A 19,747-nucleotide genomic window follows, 5' to 3' on the forward strand; every position below is an offset into this window, starting at 1 on the left:
TGCCCAGCGCACAGAGAGCAGCAGCCACCGAGAAAGCAGCCACCCACCTTAACGACAGACCTCCAAAGCGTTTCCTCCTAACGAGTGGGGCAAGCTCCGGACATTCAACCATTCACTTCTTCCTTTTTTTTTTTTTTTTTCTTTTCTCCTTTTTCACCCATTTTTGTTTTGTCTTTTTTTTTTTCTTCTTTACGCCTTTTCCAACCCAGCCAACGTGGAGGCAAGGCACATCAAGGCCGAGATGGGGAGCGAGAGAGCCCTGGTGCTGGACAGGCTGGCGAGCAACGTGGCGAAGCGAAAAAGCTCCATGCCCCAGAAATTCGTTGGTAAGAACAAAAACCTCCTTGTGTGAACTGCAGAGGTGGGCAGCAGCCCGTAGGGAGGTCCTGTGTGCTCTGCCAGGGTCCTCTCCAAGCCCACAGCCCAGCAGAAGGGGGTAGGCATAAAGCAGCAGCCGTTTTCTCACGTGGTTTGAGCAGTTTGCTGTAGATCTCGGGTTTAAAAGGATCTGTTCTATAGAACTGCTGCTGCTGTGCTCTGCACCTCCGTGTGCAGCAGTTTCTATCTCACAGGCTCCATGCTGTGCTCTGCATCAGTGCATCTGAAATGTTCTCTGCTGGGTTCTTTCCAGGAGGAGAGCAGCGAAGGTTGGTGCTGTTGGAAGCGCTCCTGGGCAATGGGATTCTTGCTGCATGCACAAGCAGGATGAGGGCAGGAGGTGGAAAGGCGTTAGGTCCTTGTTAGGCCTTTGTTAGTCATCTGCTGAACTTCAACACGATTCAAAAAATATCGAGCCCTTTCTTGTGGTCACTTCAGCTGCAGGATGTTTCCATAGCATTCTCTCTGCATTTAATTCCATATGATCAGGCTTGCATCCTGGGATCCTGGATGCAGGTCTGGCAGGTTGTGTCAGTGATCTCCTTGGCTGTCTCATGTTGTTAATTTCATTGAACTTTGGGAAAGGAAGATGCAATTCTCCTGTCCTAAACAGAGAGCTGACTTAGGAGCTCTATGGCTATGGATGGGTAGGGTTAGGGTCAGAGTTAAGGCCAGGGTTAAGGTCAGGGTTAGGGTCAGGGTTAGGGTCAGGGTTAGGGTCAGGGTTAAGGTCAGGGTTAAGGTCAGGGTTAAGGTCAGGGTTAGGGTCAGGGTTAGGGTCAGGGTTAGGGTCAGGGTTAAGGTCAGGGTTAAGGTCAGGGTTAAGGTCAGGGTTAGGGTCAGGGTTAGGGTCAGGGTTAGCACTGGGCTTTCAGCATCCATGGAGACTGCTCATGTAAATTCAGACATCTCAATATGCGTTTCACATGTCGCCTTTCAGCACAGAGGTGAAGCAGCTCCAGCTCACGTTGTCTGAGCTCCTCTGGGGACTCAGTGCTGAGTCTGCTGGCTGGGAGTCGGACCTCAGATGTCACGCTGTGATTCAAAACATTAATGCAAATGTTTTTGAAAGCCTTCAGCTTCCTTTTTCTGATGCTGAGTTCAGCTCCAGTGTTTCACCATTGCCATCAGTTCGGTCTGCATGCACTGCATTGCACACGGCTGCTGCAGCCACTCGTGGAGCATCCTGAGCTGGGAGGGCTCCATAGGGATCACTGAGGCCCATGGCTGCATGAAGCATCCTGCTGATTTCTTCTGCGAGCATCTTGGGTGGAATGGGCCCTTGTTTTGGTTTGGGCTGGCACCAAAGCATATTGGCTGGGAGGAAAAAACCCTTTCTTATGACTTGGGGTCTCTGCTGTGGTCCATACAAGCATGAGGAATGCTTTTGCTTTCTCGTCTCCAGTGGCACAAATCGGAGCCTCAAATGAGGAGATGGGCAGCAGAGCATATTCTCTGCCCTGTGCCCTCCTTCTTCCAAAGGCTTTTGCAAAGACGTTGTCCTCAGCCTTTCCCTGAGCTGCAGAGGAAGGAGGGTTTGGTGGCAGTTTTATCATTCTGTGTTTCACGCTGTGCTGTGGATTTCCACTTTTCTTTGGCACGTTGACCCAAGTCAACACCAGCAGTGCAGCTGATGCGTTTCTTCCAGTTGCCACCATCTGCTCACAGACCTCTGCTTCCTCCTTTGCAAAACCGGCCTTTCCCTCACACACTGGCTCAGGCCTTTCTCATGGTGGTGGAGGTGCAGCGCCGCTCCGACGCTTCGCCACCCCCCGCCCCGTGCACAGGGCTGATGAGGAGCTGCCTGTTAGGGGGCAGGAAGCCGCTGCCCTCCCTGCTCCCAGTGCCCACAGCTCATCGCATTGCAGGACCTGATGTGTGTTTGAGAGCAAGCCCAGCAGCACTGCAGACCTGTCATCCGCTACGGCTCAGCTGTGAATTCTGACGGGGATGCTCAGCTCCCCGCTGGCTGCTGTGTGAACCAGCAGAGTCCCATGCATTCAGTATTTAATTTGGCCGTTTGCAACGACTCCGCGATGCTTCCTGTGGCAGCTTTGCTCAGAATGATCCGTTCAGTTTTCCTCCTGCAAAGACAAAACGTCCCGGCCTTGGGCACAGCACTTCCTGTCCCATCGCCACGCGCTCCCTTCCCTGCTGCTGCATCTTTGCCCTCAGTTTTCTCTCCAAATCCGCAGGGAGTTTGATGTCTTTTTGCTTTTGCTACACGTGTTGTTTTTTTTTTTCTTTCGCTTTTTGTCACATCTCACTCACCCAGAGCTGCTCTATGAGTCACACAAATGTGCTATATCACTTTGTTGCCTTCTGTGTGAAGATGGATCACAAGTTGGGTGAGGGCTGGAAGCAGTTACCCTTGTGGTTCTGTAACCTTTCTGAGTGTTTTATAAGAGAAACGTGAGCTCCTGGTTTTCTGCAGCGAAACCTGAAGAGTTTCATATACATTGAGTCACGGTGTTGACAGGTGACTGATAAACATCTCTGCACTTCTCCAGTTACCGTAACTAAGAGATTTAGTGGATCTGATGCTTGAAAGCCAGTTGCACATGAAGCACTTGGTCCTTTTTATTTCTTTGTGGCTGTTGAGTGAACGATTCTGTTTCACGTAACCGCAGAATTCGGTTAGTTATTTCTAGATACTCATCAAAAAGTGACTCGAGCTCCTCTGGGTGCAGTTTTCTCCCCTCCTTGCACCTGGTGCAGAGGCTCTGTGCGCTGCCCACGCGGCCCATGGCCCCTCCTGGAGCCACACTCGAATCCCCTCCATCTGCCAACCCAAGGGCTCCCAAAGCTCCATCGCACCCAGGCAAGGACACACCTTGCTCCTTTCTGTTGGGCTCTACAGACCCGTGCTGTGCACACATAGGCAGATAACTGCTGGATGCCTGGAAACCTCTGCTGAGGTCAAAGGCAGCGGGGCAGGCAGTGATTGCCAGGAGGTAACGGAGGAGATGGGTTTAATTGCCTTAACAGCACGTCGATGCCTAACGGCGTGTAAGGAATGACTGCCGGGTGGGTGTGGGGCTGCACTCAACCTCTGCTGGTGTTGGTAAAGGGGACAGGGCCAGAATGGAGGGTTGAGGTCTTGGTACAAAATGTGGAGTGTTTGGGTTCTTTATTGGTTGGCTCTTTTACGACAATTTTTATCAATGATGTTCACTTCTTCTAGGAAAAAAAAATGATGGGAATAAACGCATGGAAGATTTTCTTGAGGATATTCTCTCCCTTAGATCCCAGAACAGCCTGACAGCAATGGTGCTCATTTGCCCCATATCTCCACCACCTCCCCCGGTAGAGTTTTGTTCCCAAGCTCGCTCTTTAAAAGGCCAGCAGGAACCCGTGCTCGATGTTCCCCGTTTCTGCAGCAGATTTGTCATTCCCCTTTGCTTCCCAGAGCCTGCAGCCCTCTGGAGCAGCATCACAGAGCTTCCATACCGCTTCCACCCCCCGCTAACGTGACATCTCCTCTCCCGCAGGTGAGAAGCGGCACAGCTTTGACGTCAATTACAACTCATCCTTCGCCTACGAGAAGGAAGGCGACATCGTGCAGGGCCGCATGATGGACCAGGCCATCAACAACGCCATCTCCTTCCTGGGGGCCGAAGCCCTGCGCCCTTTGGTGCAGACCCCCCCGGCTCCCACCCCCGAGATGGTCCCGGTCATCAGCACGCTGTACCCCATCGCTCTGCCCCGTGCCGACGTCCCCAACGGCAGCGACGACAAGAGCCACGTCCCGCTGCGGGAGCGCGCCTTGTCCCCCAACAACAGCGGCCACGACTCCACGGACACGGACAGCAACCACGAGGAGCGGCCCAACCCCTCCTTCCCGCAGGGTCCGGTGCTCCCCGTGCCCCGCAACGGCCTGCAGGCCCTGAAGGATTTTCCCCGGCCCTACGACATCATCAAACCGCCGGCCGTGTGCCCGCGCGACGCCTTCAAGGTCATCAACAAGGACGGGGAGGCCATCGGCGCCTACCGCTGCGACCACTGCCGGGTGCTGTTCTTGGATTACGTGATGTTCACCATCCACATGGGCTGCCACGGCTTCCGCGACCCCTTCGAGTGCAACGTCTGCGGGTACCGCAGCCACGACCGCTACGAGTTCTCCTCGCACATCGCGCGCGGGGAGCATCGCGTGCTGCTCAAATGAACGGCGTCGGCGCGAGGGAACCCGCCTGGCTTCACGCAGCTCAAACCAACATCACCTCCTGCGTTTTCCTACGCCGGTTTTGAGGGCCAGAAGGTGACGACGCCTTTATGTTTTCTATTATTTTTTTTAACAAGATTATTCAGTGTTTTGTAGCATCCGTGCCCAGCTGCTGTGCCGATGCGGTGCGATGCGTACCACAGGCACAGGCCGGCTTTTGTATGAACTTGGTGGAAATTAAGAGCCTTTTAAGGCGTTTTTTATTTTTCTAACGTGCATTCGTTTTCATGGTGTATGCTTTAACGGCGTGAAAGGCTTTCGTTCCCCACTGCCAGCTGCTCTGCTTGGTCAGATGTATAGGAAGAACTTGTTCTCATCACCAAAACACAGAAAACTTTGCCTGGGAGGGATTATTCATTCATTTTAGAGGTTTTCCCCAAGTCTGATGCACACACGGTCCCGTCCCATCCCCCTCATTTCTCACCACTCTGCCCCTTTGAAGCCTCTCCCCACGTGCACCTCGCCCAGAGCAAAAGGAGCAGCAAAACCCAGTTGTAGGGCTGGGGTTTGTCAGCAGTGCATGTGCTCCAGACACCCGCTTGGCTCTCCACGTGCCAGCTGGGGGAAATCCCCATTTCCGTGGATGGGAAGCCCTGATGCACGCCACGAAGGAGGACAAAGCTGTGCCCTCTGTTTCCCCGTGGCCACCAAACACAGAGCCTCCCATCCCACAGCGGTACTGGCAGATCTCAGCACACGTGTGTGGGGCGTGCAGCTCGGACGCGGGGATCTCCCTGGGGCTGAAAGGCACCGCTTTGCAACACGGGCATCGGTGGTGACTTTGAAGCCGGTTTGTAAGATGGTTCTTTTCATCTGATCGCTGCTCTGCAGCTGTCTCATTAGTCATGGTGCGGGAGATTGGTGTGATAACGGTTCTGCTGAGCGCGGTTATTCCTGGCAAAGTGTTTCTGTAGGAGCAGGATGTGTACCTGTGGACTTCTCACGTCCCCTACGCTGCTCCATGCCAACACCGCTGTGGTCTTTGGCAGTGTGATAGCTGTGGTGGCCCCACTGCAAAGGGGGGGGGGGGGGTCGGGGTGCAGAGCACCAGATGGAGTGTGAAGGGTCAGAAATGCCCAATTTCATTCTGCCTTTGGCCTTGCTCTGTTCCCTTGGGTGCCGCCTCCCTGAAGCTCAAGGTGCAAAGTGGAAAGGATTCATTTTTTCCCCACTAATCACGGAATCGTTACGGCTGGAAAAGACCTCGAAGATCATTGAGTCCAACCAAGGCCACGTCCCAGGAAGGACGGATCGATCAGCTGCTCTGCAGAGCGCTGCAGGAGTGCGAGATCCTGCTTATCCACGGGGGTGAGGAAGGAGAACTGGTTTTGAAGCCTTGTGCTTGGGAAGGCTCAGAGCAGTCCCCATTTTGGCCAGTTCTCTGCTCAGCACCCGTTCCCTCATGCTGCTCCATGGGGACACAGTGGTTCCATGCACACCAGTCCTCATGCAGCAAAAAGCATCTCTCCACTTTTCACGGGGAGCAGCACGGATTGCGGGGCGTGCATCACACTGCTTTCCTTCTCACATCACCACTGAATCCAGGAAAACACCTCAGTTGCCCTTCGTTCCCCCCCAGGCAGGACCAGATGCAGCCCACGGCCTCGGGAGCTCAGCAGGAGCAGCGCTGTGGGTTCTGTGGGGCTCAGGAGGAGCCCAAAGGCGCCCTTTCCCACTGTGGCGCCGTCGTGTTTTCGTGCTCTCGGCACAAGGCGCTCGTTTCGGTTCAGCCCGCGCTGTCTGGCGTTAATGAGTGGTTGCTCGTTGCTGTTGAACAATGACATACTGTGGAACTTTGACCCAGTCATCTATTAAAAATAATGTGTATTTCCACGTGTGCCATTTCTCTGCCGTGTCCGGGAAAACTGCAGAAAGCGCGGCACTGACCCAGGCTGAGCAGAGTGTGGGCAGCTGGGGTCGCTTCGCCTTGCTTGATGTCCCACAGCCCTGGGGGTGTCTCTGCCTCGGCTCCTCCCTACAGAAGTGCTGCTTTGATGCATCAAAGCCCCCCTGTCCACACCCAAAGGCCCTTAGAAGCCCCAGATTCAGTTGGTGTTATGACAGAGAGATCCCTATCGCCCGCTCTGCTGTAGTGGTGATAGAGCACAGGGGAACTCGTTTCCCCCGTTGTGTTGAAACTCACTCTGTGGTGCATGAAACGTCCCCTCCGGCTGTGGGGCTGCGTCCAGGAGGTGAGTGGGGCTGCAGCACCTTGTCCTGTGGGTCTCAGCTCTCCAGTGTTTCCCCTGCACCTGCTGTGACCTGCTCCCCAAAGCCATGGGGAAATGGGGTTTGAGCCCAGCCCTGTGTTGTCTCTGGAGCGAAGCCACGTGCGCAGTGCCATGGTGGGGGCAGTGGGTACACGACCTGCCCCGTGCCCCCATTGCTGCCAGCAGGGTTATATCTGGCCCCACATTTGCATTGCGGCGAGCCGACGCACCTGGGCCACCAGAGAAGCCCTCGGGGGAGTGAGGGCACAGGGGGATGGAGGGGCTGGCAATTGTCACACGTGGGGACAGGAAAGTCCCGGCAGGCGCTTGTTTATAGCAGAGCTGTTCCCCCGGGGGCACAGCCTGCACCCGGGGAGCTCAGGCAGGATGAGGAAGATGCTCCTTAGCTGTGACTTTGTCTCCCCAGTGGTGCATCCCACGGCATCTCCCCATCTCCACTTCCTGCTGCTTGATTCCCCCTTCCTACAGCAGCTGGAGGAGAAGCCAATAGACCTCCCCAGCTCCACAGCATCGGGGCTGATCCACCCCCCCCTGCCCTGAGGAGCAGGCTGGGGGCATCGTGGGGGTCCTGCCCTCCCCCTGCCCCGTTCCTCACGGTTACGGCTCTGTGCTGGGGGCCCCCCCTTGCTGCTCCCTGGGGTTGGGTGCAGCCCCCCCCCCCCCCGTCTCTGCCCCCTGGAGCGGAGAAAGTTAGTCAAATCTTCAGAAACCACAGCCGGGGGGGGCTGTGTCTGCATCGCAGGCTTTGATGTCACCCCTGCACGTCCCACAGGTGCTGCTCAGTTGCCATAGCCACGGGGGGGGGGGGGGGCCGTTGTCCCCACGGCCGCTTTGTCATTAACTTGTGCAAGATGGGAGGGGAATCGTGCAAAAATATTTCCTTCTCCATCCTGCCCCCAAAGCACCCAGAGCCAATGGGGGTGGGGAGGCGACGCGTGTGGCAGCAGCAAGGGCAAGGTGCTGGGGCATGGAGCACAGCGTTGGTGCATGGGGTGCAGTGTTGGGAGCGTGGGGCGCGCTGTTGGGGCACGGTGTCGGTGCTGCAGCTGCCAACAGCTTCTCGTGCATGGGGTGAGGGTCCTGGAGCCAGGCTGGAGGGCTTCACTATGCGCCCTGCAGCGGTGCCAGCTGTGCATCCCTGCAGCAGGAAATGCAGTGGGAGCCAGGAAGGTTTCTGAGAAGTGGTGCTGACCTGTGCCGGGCCTCCCTGTGGTTTCCCCCCCCTCTCACCTCCTGGCACAGTCACGCTGCACGCTCATGCACCGGTGCACAGCTCAGGAGGGGCAGCTCCTCCTGCTCCCCCCCACCAGCACCCCTCGGGGAGCCCCTGGGTGATGTGGGGTGCTGGGATCCCCCGGCACACCAAGCAGCCCCTACTCCTGGCGCTTGGTTTGGGTCTGTCCTGCGCCCACTGCACACACTGCACCCAGCACTCATCCTGCCATGCACTCCGTGCTCAGACTTCACCATGCAATCCCCACTAACCCCTGCACCGTGCACCCACCCTGCATCCATGTTCACCCCGTGCACCCAGCTCCCATCTCTACACCAAAGCTCCTGCACCAGTGCTGCAGCTGATCCAGCAGTGTCCTGTTGCCCCTCCGTGCTGCCCTGATGTTGCGGGGCTCCAAATAGAGCTGGGGGGGCACGCATTACTGACCAACTCGGTGTATTTCCAGCTGGATGCAATGCTGACGCGCTGCATTGCTGCTAACACGGTGCATCGCTAACCTGGTGCTTTTCCAACCCCTCATCAGAGGCTCGGAGAAGGATGCTGGGGGGGCCGTGGCACTGTGTGCCCACGGATGGAGGAGCCGGGGGGTGCAGCTGAAGCCCTTCCCATCCCTGTCACGGCCGCTGCGCTCTCGGAGGAAGCCGCTGCTCTCTTTCACCCGGCGCTGTTAAAAATACCGCTCCCGATTTTAATACCGCTGCTATTTCAGGTGCTGCTTCGGGCTGGGAGCAGGAAGTGAAACCACACGGCTCCCAACCCTGCTTGCCCCTCGCAGCCCCCTGGGCCACCCCTGGCCGAATCCAGGGTAACCGGGTCTATTTGAAGCCCAGCAGCCGGGCGCCCGCCTTCACCTTCTGGGCCTTCCAGCGCAGCAGGCGGATGGCGCGCAGCCCGAGCCGCAGCACGGCGCTGTATTTGAACACCAGTTTGTAGAAGGCCTCGGTCATGAGTGCACCGCTGGGGTCGGCGTGTTTCAGCGCTGCCATCGGTGTGTATGCTGCGTTCGTTTGGTGCCGGAAGGGCGGCCGGGCCGCCTCGATCACCCGCAGCGTGTGCTGCACATGAGGACGGCACGGTCGCCTTCCCATCCCTGCCTCCAGCCCCTCGTGTCCATCACCTCGTGTCCATCCCTTTATCTCCATCCCTTCATCTCCATCACCTCATCTCCATTCCATCATCCCCATCCTCTCATCTCCATCCCGTCATCTCCATCCCATCATCTCATCCCATCATCCCCATTCTCTCATCTCCATCCCATCATCTCCCTCCCCTCGTCTCCATCCCCTCATCTCCATCCCATCATCCTCAACCCATCATCCCATCATCCCCATCCCCCCATCTCCATCCTCTCATCTCCATCCCATCATCTCCCTCCCCTCATCTCCATCCCCTCATCTCCCTCCCCTCATCTCCATCCCATCATCTCCATCCCATCATCTCCATCCCCGTCCTCATTTCCATACAGCTCACATTCTCATCCCCATTCTATTCCCACCCTCATCATCTCCATCCTATCCCCATTCCCACCAAGTTTCCACCAACATTCCACCTCCACCACATCCCCATTCCCACCCAACTCCCATCCACATCTCTACACCATTTCCCCATCCCCATCATTTGCAGCCCCACCCTATGGCCATTCCATTCCCACCCAAATTTCCATCACCATCCCATCACTGTCCCATAATCATTTCCTTCCCATCTCCACCTCCATGCTCACCTTATCCCCTTCCCATTCACACACAAATTTCCATTCCAATTCCCATTCCCATTCCAACCCCATCCCCATCCATCCTCACCACATCCCCATCCCAACCCATCCCCATCCCACTTTGGGGGATTTTAAGGAGCAGGAGGAAGGAGTCAACACAGGAGATGCCAGCGCCGCCCAATTGCTACTCCTCATTAGTGCTAATTGAGCTCTCTTGTATCCTCCCATCCCACCCTGCAGCTCCGCCATCACCTCTGCAATGTCCTCAGGGCTCTGCCCCAGGCTGGCGAAGACATCCCTGGAGTTCCGCAGGTAGAGGTCGGTGAAGATGGCAGCGGTCTCAGGGTCGGTCTGTGAGTAGTCGGCGCGCTCGGCCTCCTCGTACACCTTGGCCTCGAACTCAGTGGTCACCGGCCCCGGCTCCACCAGGCTGATGCTGCAGGGTGGGATTCTGAGGATGATGCTGGCTGAGACCCCCCCCACACACACACCCCTCAGCCCCCCACTCACGCCACATTGAAGCGCAGTGCCTGCACCACCAGGCTCTCACAGAAGCCCTCCACGGCGAATTTGGAGGCGGCGTAGACGTCGTTGAAGACGATGCCTGGGCGAGGAGTGGCAGTTGGGGGTGTGCAGGATGGGGAGCCCCCCAGCGCCCTGTCCCCCCATACCCTGCAGCCCCATCACGCTGCTGATGACCACGATGTGGCCGCTGCGGCGACGCTTCATGTCTGGCAAAACCTCCTTCACCAGGCGCACCAGCCCAAAGAAGTTGGTGTCCATCAGCCCCTGCATGGCCGCCAGGCTCTGGCATTCCAGTGGCCCAATCATCCCCACGCCGGCGTTGCTGACTGTGGGGTGCAAGGCGGGTTAAGGGCAAGCTGGGGTCCCCGGCACCCTTGGAATGGGGGTTCTCCAATATGGGACCTTGGCACAGAGGTGTGGGATGGAGGCTCCCCAGGAAACGGGGGTCTTTGGCACAAAAGGACTGTGGTGGCCTAGCATGGAGGGTCCCCAGTGCATGGGGCACTGCTGGCCCAGGGGCTCCCGGTCCCCAGTGCCACATGGGAGGAGGGTCATCAGCAATGGAATGTCCCCAGCGTGTGGAGTAAGTAACCCACATGCAGAATGCTCCTGGTGCAGGGGGTGACCCCAGCGCGGCACGTCCCTGGTGCAGGATGTCCCCAGTACGGTGTGTCCCTGGTGCATGGAGCAGCCCGGGCTCCGTGCATGGGGAGCTGCAGGGCCACACAGAGACGTGGCTCACCCAGGACATCGACACGGCGCCCGGGGATGCTGTCGAGACAGGCGCGGATGGACGCCTCGTCGCACACGTCCAACTGCTTCACCTCCAGCGTCCGGCCCAGCGCTGACCCCGCCGCCTCCACCAGCGCTCCGCTGCGGGCCATGTTCCTCACCGTAGCGATGACTGAGGGGGGCACGGGAGGGATCAGCCCCCCGTCCTCCCTCTCCGCACCGTTGGCACCCCCTGCTCTGCTCACCTCGGAAGCGGCGCTGCTTGTCCCGTGCCAGGCTCGTGGCTGAGCTGCACGTGGTGCACAGAGGGGCCTTTGTGTGGCACCGGGGGGGCACTGCGGGGACGTGGTGCTGCGGGGGAGCTGCTGCCATGCGACGGGGTTGACCCCCACAGCCCCCCCGACAGGGATGAGGATGGCGTTGGAAAGGGGAGAAACAGGAGCTCTGAAAAAATAACGTTTATTCTCATTTTGTATAAAACACATCACAGTTCGACTGGCCTTGGGGGGGGCATGGGGAGGTGTGGTGGGGACCCCAAGCCCCGCATCCTCATGATGGGGAGGGGAGCAACTCCACGAGCCCCCTGGAGATGGGGGTGAGGGGTCTGCAGCCATGACCCCGTGAGAATGGAGGGGCTGGTGCTGAGGGGGACAAAGTGCAAGAGTGTGAGGGGCCACAGCAGTGGGGTGTGGGGTGAGCCCCCCTCGTCCCTGCGCTCACTGCTGCGAGCGGTGCCCTTGTGTGCCGGCAGGGCAGTGCTGTGCCGTGTTGGCTGTGTCGAGCTGTGCCAGTGCTGCTGCACGGCGCTGAGCTGTGCCAACCTATGCCAGCAGTGCCGTGCCAAGCTGTGCCAATTTCTGCCGGCGATGCCATGCTGAGCTGTGCCAAGCCGTGCCGGCAGCGCCAGGCTCATAGGGCCACACAGGTGCAGTAGTGCCGCAGCTTGCAGGGCAGGATGCCACGGTTGATCTGGTGGAACTCCACGAGCTGGATGAGGTCAGCAAAGCGGGTCTGTCCGTCGTCCATGGTGAAGTAGAGCCGTCCCTCCTCCTCGCTCTGCCAGGCAGGTGAGCATCAGGCCTGGCTGTCCTCCCCCCAACCCCCGCATACCCTCCTCACAGCCATGGCACTCACCGGCAGGATGAGATAGTGCTTGACTTTCTGCAGGTGGCACAGGGACAGCACGAAGCCCTTGGGGTTGCGCTGGCTCTCCCGCACCAGGAACACCCTGCGAGCCCCAGAGCAGAGTCACCCCAAAGCCCCGAGGGGCCAAGTGGGACCCCTATGTCCCCCTCCACCTTGCCATCCTATCCCCCCCCATCCCCTGGGCTCCAGGACCTCCCTATACCCCCTGTGAGCCCTTTATGAACTGTGGGACCCCACGACCCCCAGCGGCCGTGTGCACCCAAGGAGTCCCTGATCCCCTCTACGACCCCCCCTGTTCCATACCCATCCACCAGCCCCTGGCGGCCGATGAGCTGCTGGGTGTCCTCTCGTGAGATGCGCCCGTGGAACCACGGCTGGGTGCGATGAATGGCTGCAGGGAGAGGAGAGGGTCACCAGGAGGGGTTCCCCACCCCTCCGGACAGGAACCCCTGAGCTGGGGGTCTCCATGCTCCTGCCTACAGGCGTTGCTCACCAGCACTGAGCGGGGAGCTGTGGCAGGCAGCAGGCAGGCTGTACCGGTGTGTCGTCTTCTTCTGGCCGTGCAAAGCAAATCAAGCAGCAGAGTGAGCGCACGCTGAGGGGGGGTCCCGCTCCCAGCCTGTGCCCCCCACTCACCCTCCAGGCCTGCGCCTCCTCCAGCACTGCTGTCAGCACCTCGCTGGGGTTCTCAATCACCCTCCCTGTGCACCCTGAGAAGTCCATGGCCACCAGCGCGCTGTCTGACACACTCTGCTGTGGGGACAGTGGCAGCGAGCTGGGGGGCGGGGGGCACCCCGTGGATCAGAGCTGCGCCTGGAAGGGTGGGGGGCACTCACCAGTGGCGTGGGGGTGATCCAGGGGTGCTGGCTCAGGCGTGCTTGTGCTTGCTGGTAGTTGCGGTAGAGCTGCATGCCGTACTGGGGGTGCCCCAGGGGGGCAAGGCGGTGTGAGTCTCCCTTTGTGTCTCCCCAGTGCCTCCCAGTGCACTTCAGCATCCCCCAGTCTCACCCACTGCCCTCCCAGCACCCCACCAGCACCTCTCTAACATCCCTCAGCATCCCACCAGCATCACTCTGGTACCCCTCACTGCCCCCCAGCGCCCTCCAGCTGGGGCTCACCTTGAAGAGGCGGAATGCTGCTATCCAACAGGTCCGACTCTGCTCATCCTCACTGCAGAGCAGCTTCAGGCCCTTCACCCCACTGCGCACCTTGTAGGGCTGTGGGGCAAAGCCAGATTGATCCATCGCAAAGCAGTCCCCCAAAGCCCCCAGGTCCCTGTCACTCCTCAGTGAGCAAAGACCCTGCACAGAGCTGGGTAGGGTGCCCAGAAGGGGCGCACCTTGATGCAGAACCCAAACTCGGTGGGTGTCCCGTAGTGCTTCTTGCCCTGTGTCACGTAGTAGATGTTGGACTCGGTGAGGTCGGCGAAGTACTGCAGGTGCCGGGGGTCCTGGGGCCGGGGAGGGGGCATCAGGGGCTGCTCCCACTGCCTCTGGGCTCGGGGTGCCCTTGACTGCACCTCACCTTGGACGTGCCCTTAGTGGAGTAGTAGAGCCCCGAGCGGCGCAGGGAGAAGTAGAAACGCTTCCAGACCTTGCGACTGGCCTCGCGCAGCTGCAGGAAGCCCTGCACCTCAGGGCAGCTCCCGGAGTTCAGGAAGTTCTGGGGGGAGACAGGGGCTGAGGGGCGGCCAGGCACAGCAGGGCCTCATGGCATGGATGGGTCCCCGTGGCACAGCTGGGTCCCAGCGTCACGTTTGGGTCCCCATGGCATTGTTGAGTCCTCACGGAGCCTCCGAGCCCAGCGCCATCATACCTGGATGAGCTCCGAGTGCGCCATGCTCTTATTTGCCTCCAGACAACTGGACACCATCACCTCGGGGAAGAGGGACTGCTGGGGGGAACAGGTGGGTCAGGGGACGCCTGCGGCTCTCCGTGGGGAGACGGGGCCCTGTAGTGTGGCTCACGTACCGCGTTGCTCTTGAAGAGTTCATACTTGGCGAAGTTCTTGCGGAAGACGAAGCGGCTGTCAGCACCAAGGGGCCACATGCTCTGCACCTCCACCACCGACTCGTGGTCCTCCAGGCAGCGCTCTGTGGGGACAGGGGCTCAGTGGGGGCCGTCACCGTGCCACGCCGTGCCGTGCCGTGCACTCACCCAGTGCCAGGTGCTGGTGCAGCTCCACCAGGGCCCAGCTGTGGTCGTGCAGTGCGTGCGTCCTCTGCACCAGCATCTCGCAGAGCTGCCGTGCTGTCGTGCCTGCTGACACCTCCAGTGAGCGGCACGACCCATCCTCGCTGAACACCTTCACCAGCTGTGAGACCGCGGTGGGTCAGGGCCCCGTTACCCTGCAGGAGATCCCAGGAGCCCCCAGACCCACCGCTGGGCACTCACGTGGCAGGCGCCTTCACGGGGGGGTCCCTGCCCGCCGGGGGGGCTGCTGAGGATTGGCGAGTTGGAAGGGCTGCAGAGCTCAGGGAAGGGGTTGGGGATGTTGGGCAGTGATGAGGCACGCGGCTCCTCCTCTGACAGCGGCCGGCTGTGGGGCAGAGATGGGCTGAGCCCCCTGTCTGCTCCCAACCCACCCCACACCGCAGGGCTGAGCCCCTCGCACCCACCTGGTGCTGTGGATGAAGAGGGGTTGCGAGCGGCGCAGGTCGGTGGCAGGCGGCCCCTCGCCCACGTCCCCCTCCTGCTCCACGCTGCCCACCTCGGGGGGGTCCTGGACACAGCTCTGCTGGGCCCCCCCGTCCATGGCATCATCTGAAGGGCAGAGAATGGGGGCTGCAGCTGGATCCCACCCAGCAGCATCCCAGTGGGTTTCACTGGTGCTGAGTGCTGTGAGTCAGTGTGGGGGTGACTCAGCACTGCTCCACCTGCCCCCTCGGCGCCCCTGCCCACCCCCAGGGGGCTGCATGCTGACGGTGCCGCCGTCCTCAGCCCAAAGATTCGGCACTGCAGTGAAGAGTGCAGCTCCATATGAGACAATGGAGAATCTCCCACGCCTCCATTTCCCATGCGGGAGGCGCTCCAGTGCTCCAGCATCACCAGTGGGAGATTGATGGTGCCAAGGCGGTGGGTGAGAGGGCTGCACTGAGCCAAACTGGGGCAAACTGGGCTGAAACCAGCCAAGCGGGCTGAACCGGGCTGGGCTGAGACATGCCGGGCTGAAGTGGGCCAAGCTGGGCTGCGCCGTGTTGTGCCGGGATGAACTGTGCCATGTTGTGCCGGGACGAGCCGAGCCGCGAGCGCCGCGCCGGCACAACCGTCATCACGGCGCGGCCCAGCCCAGCCACCTCCTCGGGTCCGGCCAAACCAGTTCTGGAGGCCGCTCCCAGCTCCACCTCACCGTGCTGGCATCCGTGCCGCGCCGGGGCCGGGGGCGAGGAGACGGAGACCGCCGTGGGAACGGCCCCCCGCCGCGCCGCGCCGCCCTCGCCCATGGCTCCGCGCCCGCTGCCAGCACCCACACATGCAGGGGACACGGGGACACGGCGGTGCTCCCCGCGTGGCTCTGCCTGGCACGGCTCGCTGTGGATGGGCACTGGCGTGGCGCGGCACACGCTGCCCAGGACAAGCAGAAGCAAGCAAAGCCCGGCGCAGCCGTGCGGCCGCCTGGCACGCGGCACACGTAACACACGCGTGTGCGGCACCGTGCCGTGCTGGTGGCACTCGGGGTTAATCATTCACCCGCGGCCTCTCCAGCCCCACTTCCCGATGGCGATGTTATGAGATCCAAGTCCACGGCTGGGTGGGCACCGGGGCCCTGCCTGCGTGGTGCCACAGCGCCGTGGCGCTGAGATGTGCGGGGCCGCCACCATCCCCATCCCCGTCCCATCCACATCATTATCCCAGCCTCAGCCCCGTCCCACTGCTCTCCCCCCTCATCCCAAAACCCTGCCAGCTCTGGGTGCTGTGGGCTTGGTGTCCCTGCCTAGTTCTCAAAGTAGAGACACAAAGGGGATAACAGAGGTGTTGGGGGTGGGTGGGGTGTGGATGGGGACCTCACAGAGCCCCACCTCCACCAGTCCCTCACCGTGGCCTCAGGTTACCCCGACCCAGTGGCTGTGGCAGGGTGGTGACAGCAAGGGGGGACATGGAATATCCCTGGGGTCTGGGACAAAGGGAGGGCCTTGGGGCTATGGGGTGGGGGAAGCAGGGCCACCGGGGTTAAGGGACACAGGGCTGCGGGGCTGGGAGATGGGGGTCACCGCACTGTATCCCATAGGGCCAACAGAGTCAAGGATTGGTTCCAATGGCCACTACAGTTATGGGACAACGTTCCTGGGGCCATTGGTTTTAAGGGATGGGGTCTGAGGGCCACCAGGGTTAAAGAGACGGGATCCCAGGGCCGCCAGGAGGAAAGGGTGGGATCCCAAGGCCACCAGCGCTATAGGGCACGGTTTCCAGGGTCACCAGAGTTATGGAATGAGGTTAGAGGGTCACCAGGGCTACAGGGACGGGGTCCCATGGGCTGCGGGTGAGGGCTGGCTGGGTGCCGGTGCCGTAGAACTGGGATTCCTGTAACTACGGGGCGTTGGCAGCAAAGGAGGAAGAAGAGGAGCCGGGAGGAAGACGAGGGGAAAAGGACAGGGATGGGGAGATGGGAGCAGCGCCTGGCGATCCCCCAGCACAGGGACCCCCACCCCAACCCCGCTCCTACCTGCAGCTCTCGCCGCTTCCTGCCGCCCTCCCGCCGGACCGGGCATTCCTGTTTTTCCCCGGCTTTATCTACCTGCGCCAGCGCCCGCCCCCGCCTGACATCACAGCACCGGGGCGGCCGCGGCCCCACAACGGCCCCGCGATGGGACCAGCCCAGCTTTGGTCCCACAGGGGATGGGGAGTTTCCCACAATGCACTGGGGTGACCCCGAGGCCGGCCAAGATGTGGGGCAGAGGTGGGTGGGATGCAGGATGGGGGGGATGCCTTCCCCTGCCAGCCTCTGCCCCACAGGGCGGCCGGCCAAGGTGTGGGGTGGGAGCCTCTCAGTGGGAACCATGTGTGGGGGGCTGGAGTGGGGATGGGGGTCCCCAGTGGCATTTGTGGGGGTCTCCTGGGTGATACGTGAGGCACACATGGCTGGAGATGCATGGAGGGTGCCCGTGGGTCTCCATGGGGGATGTGGGGTCCCCGTGTGGCTCAGGGGTGTCCCTGTGGGGGACCTCCCCCATAGGAGGCACAGGGGATCCCTGTTGGGTGCTGGGGGTCCCGAAGGTCATTGAGTCTCCAGAGGGGGTCCCCACAGGGTTTCCCTCTACGGAGGATCCCGAGGGTGCCCTGGGGGTCCCGTGAGGGTCCTGTGGGGCTGCGGGCTGTGGGTCACACCGTGGGGGTCCCATGGCAGGAAGGTCAGCGGAGGTCCCGCGGGTGCAGTGCAGGCTCTGTGGTTCTGTGCACATCCCCCGTGGGCCTGTGGAGCTCCCGGAGGGTCGCTGTGTCCCCAGGGGGGTTTCTCTGTATCCCCTCGAGGTCCCTCTGTGCCCCACGGATCTCCGCGTGTCCCCATGAGGTCCCTTTGCGTCCCCACACTCCGCAGGGGGCAGCGGCACGTCCCGGTGCTATACGTCCCTCCCGACAGCAGAGGGCGGTAACGCGGAGGGAACGGAGCAGACGAGAGGGCGGTGCAGAGCGGCCGGAAGTTCCGTGTCACGTGGCAGCACCCGGAAGCGGCGGCAGGAGTGCGGCCATGAGCAGCGGCGGTGGCAACGGAGCGGCGGCCGCTGGGACCGAGACCGAGGCCGGTGACGGTTTTGTTTCCAGTTCCGGTTCGGAGCGGCGGGTCCACATCATGGTGGAGTACTGGTGAGGGCCTCGCCACCTCGGGGGGGGCTGAGGGGCCCTGAGGGGCTGCGGCGGCGCTCGAGGGGACGAAGGAGCGCGGGGAGCTCCGGGCGGGATGTGGGGCTGTGGGGCTGGGAGGGGAGGGGAGGGGAGGGGAGGGGAGGAGAGGGGCGCAGCTTTTGGGTTCAATCCCACCCGCAGCGAACCCTGCGGCTTCGGGGCCACCTACGAGGAGCTGGCGAGCGCCGTGCGGGAGGAATATCCCGACATCGAGATCGAGTCCCGCCTGGGGGGCACCGGTGAGCTCCGGGGCGGGGGTCTCCGGGGGGGCTTTGGATTTTCCTATGGGAGTATGGGGGCTCCCGGGGGGCTTTGGGTGTTTCCCATGAGGAAAGGTGCGTGTGTCCGTCCGTGTGCGGATGTCTGTGTGTTTCCCCTCCCTGGTGCTGCACTGGGTCTCAGCCCCACCTGCTGGGGGGTGCTGGGACTGAGCCCGTTACAACCTCGCACAGAGGTGGGAGGGGGGTGGAGGGGGTTGTACCTCACTCCCTGAGCGCTGGAGGCCGTGAGCTGACCTCAGCCCCATATCTGTTCCCCCCAGGATCCCTCAGCCCCATCCTGCTGCGTTTTGGGGTGGTGGGGATGGGAGTGAGAGGGGGGCACAGCTTATGGCTCCCTCTGTTTACAAGGCGCCTTTGAGATTGAGATTAACGGGCAGCTGGTCTTCTCCAAGCTGGAGAACGGAGGCTTTCCCTACGAGAAGGATGTGAGTACCCAGCCTGGTGCCCCCTGGGCCGTGTGGGGGGGGGTGGGGGCTCAGCTGTGTGGGACAACTGAGAGCCACACGTGTGCCCCCCCCTCATCCCCACAGCTGATCGAAGCGATCCGCAGAGCCAGGAATGGGGAACCGCTGGAGAAGATCACCAACAGCCGCCCCCCCTGCGTCATCCTGTAGCCCCGCGCCTGGTGGGGGTCTCCTGTCCCCTCAGCACCCCGTGCTTTGCTGCTCCCCGTTAAACTTCCTGCACCCCTGGGGACGTTGGAGGAATGCGGGAGCATAAGGAGGGGAGCTGCCATGGTGCTGCTGTCACTGGTCCAGCTCTGCCCATCTCCTGAGGCCGCGTCCACACCACACGTGGGCTGTAACCGTGGCACTTACCTGCCTGCTCCCCTCCTGCCCCTCCCTCCAGCAGCAGCACAGAGGGGCTCATTCTCAGCCCCTGGGGGGTTTGGGGCACTCACAGCCCCGCTGCTCCCTGACCTGTGAGGCCAGTGAACGCCCAGCCCAACCTGACCGTCAGAGGGGACGCGGCGGCTTCAGAGCTCCCAAAGGTTTATGCAGAGGAACGTAAACTTGAGTGCGGTTCGTTAATGATTACAGCTTCTCTGATCACTGTTTAAACAGATACGAGGGCAGCAGGGACCGGCTGGCCATGGGAAGCCCTGCTTGGCTCTATCCCCACAGCCCCAGGGTTCGTTTAACGGCCACGAGCTTCTCCTGCTGCCCTGTTCCCAGGCTCCTGGCTCTCACCCTCCCCACGTAATGACTCTGCCCTTTGCCCCAGGGCAGCTGAGCCCAGGGCAGCGTGGCCGAGCCGAGGTGGCCGCCCCCTATTTATTATGTACTGTCTGTAAGCCCCACGATCCAGTGCTGAATAAAGGATGGAGGAAAACGCTGCTCCTCTTCCCCTGCGTCCCTGGAGAGCGTGGTGGGGAGGCGGGCAGCGAAAGCAGGGCTAGGTCAGCTCCCTGCTGCCCTGTTCTTGGCTGCAGCCCAGCGGGATCAGG

General features: G+C 61.1%; 4 protein-coding genes across 17 annotated transcripts in view; 2 read left to right on the plus strand and 2 right to left on the minus strand.

Annotated features, from left to right (window-relative positions):
* Positions 1–5,221, plus strand: part of IKZF3 (IKAROS family zinc finger 3) — a 22,496-nt gene extending 17,275 nt beyond the window's left edge. For all 10 annotated transcript variants that reach the window (XM_052700070.1, XM_052700072.1, XM_052700064.1 and 7 more), the window contains 2 exons: positions 210–326; positions 3,870–5,221. In XM_052700070.1, the coding sequence (XP_052556030.1) occupies positions 210–326; positions 3,870–4,543 (791 nt within the window). In that variant the 3' untranslated portion in view covers positions 4,544–5,221. The remainder of the gene's footprint in view (positions 1–209; positions 327–3,869) is intronic.
* Positions 5,222–8,880: 3,659 nt separating this feature from the next.
* On the minus strand, positions 8,881–11,405 carry LOC128089019 (retinol dehydrogenase 8-like). The gene is made up of 6 exons (XM_052700023.1): positions 11,279–11,405; positions 11,044–11,205; positions 10,448–10,627; positions 10,287–10,380; positions 10,029–10,212; positions 8,881–9,120 (listed from the first exon to the last, which is right to left on the minus strand). The coding sequence occupies exons 1-6, from the start codon at positions 11,403–11,405 to the stop codon at positions 8,881–8,883; spliced, it is 987 nt and encodes a 328-aa protein (XP_052555983.1).
* Positions 11,406–11,476: 71 nt separating this feature from the next.
* Positions 11,477–16,936, minus strand: GRB7 (growth factor receptor bound protein 7). Of its 5 annotated transcripts, none has more exons than XM_052700079.1 (15): positions 16,842–16,936; positions 14,797–14,941; positions 14,573–14,717; positions 14,336–14,492; positions 14,150–14,271; positions 13,995–14,072; positions 13,704–13,841; positions 13,519–13,566; positions 13,298–13,396; positions 13,016–13,096; positions 12,816–12,932; positions 12,673–12,733; positions 12,483–12,570; positions 12,168–12,261; positions 11,477–12,089 (listed from the first exon to the last, which is right to left on the minus strand). In XM_052700079.1, the coding sequence occupies exons 1-15, from the start codon at positions 16,885–16,887 to the stop codon at positions 11,943–11,945; spliced, it is 1,566 nt and encodes a 521-aa protein (XP_052556039.1). In that variant the 5' UTR covers positions 16,888–16,936; the 3' UTR covers positions 11,477–11,942. The 5 variants fall into 5 exon arrangements, with proteins under 5 accessions (XP_052556039.1, XP_052556035.1, XP_052556036.1 ...); XM_052700075.1 differs by having other exon boundaries at positions 12,816–12,929; positions 13,519–13,629; positions 16,842–16,933; XM_052700076.1 differs by having other exon boundaries at positions 12,673–12,730; positions 13,519–13,629; positions 16,842–16,933.
* A 95-nt stretch (positions 16,937–17,031) lies between these two features.
* On the plus strand, positions 17,032–19,633 carry MIEN1 (migration and invasion enhancer 1). The gene is made up of 5 exons (XM_052700024.1): positions 17,032–17,064; positions 17,757–17,980; positions 18,161–18,258; positions 18,649–18,725; positions 18,831–19,633. The coding sequence occupies exons 1-5, from the start codon at positions 17,032–17,034 to the stop codon at positions 18,912–18,914; spliced, it is 516 nt and encodes a 171-aa protein (XP_052555984.1). The 3' UTR covers positions 18,915–19,633.
* The last annotated feature ends 114 nt before the right edge of the window (positions 19,634–19,747 follow it).

This window comes from Tympanuchus pallidicinctus, unplaced genomic scaffold, assembly GCF_026119805.1.
Source record: "Tympanuchus pallidicinctus isolate F22 unplaced genomic scaffold, pur_lepc_1.0 scaffold39, whole genome shotgun sequence".
Taxonomy (NCBI): Eukaryota; Metazoa; Chordata; class Aves; order Galliformes; family Phasianidae; genus Tympanuchus; species Tympanuchus pallidicinctus.

Excerpts from the sequence above, each read along its gene's own strand:
- GRB7 (XM_052700073.1), bottom strand. The coding sequence starts at position 16,887 with ATGCCCGGTCCGGCGGGAGGGCGGCAGGAAGCGGCGAGAGCTGCAG. Across the intron at positions 14,942-16,841 it reads GGAAGCGGCGAGAGCTGCAG|ATGATGCCATGGACGGGGGG; the intron begins GTAGGAGCGGGG and ends TCTGCCCTTCAG. Across the intron at positions 12,571-12,672 it reads CAGCTCCCCGCTCAGTGCTG|CCATTCATCGCACCCAGCCG; the intron begins GTGAGCAACGCC and ends CTCTCCCTGCAG.
- MIEN1 (XM_052700024.1), top strand. The coding sequence starts at position 17,032 with ATGCACTGGGGTGACCCCGAGGCCGGCCAAGAT. Across the intron at positions 17,981-18,160 it reads CACATCATGGTGGAGTACTG|CGAACCCTGCGGCTTCGGGG; the intron begins GTGAGGGCCTCG and ends TCCCACCCGCAG. Across the intron at positions 18,259-18,648 it reads GTCCCGCCTGGGGGGCACCG|GCGCCTTTGAGATTGAGATT; the intron begins GTGAGCTCCGGG and ends TCTGTTTACAAG.
- LOC128089019 (XM_052700023.1), bottom strand. The coding sequence starts at position 11,405 with ATGGCAGCAGCTCCCCCGCAGCACCACGTCCCCGCAGTGCCCCCCCGG. Across the intron at positions 11,206-11,278 it reads CAAGCAGCGCCGCTTCCGAG|TCATCGCTACGGTGAGGAAC; the intron begins GTGAGCAGAGCA and ends TGCCCCCCTCAG. Across the intron at positions 10,628-11,043 it reads GCGCCGTGTCGATGTCCTGG|TCAGCAACGCCGGCGTGGGG; the intron begins GTGAGCCACGTC and ends TGCACCCCACAG.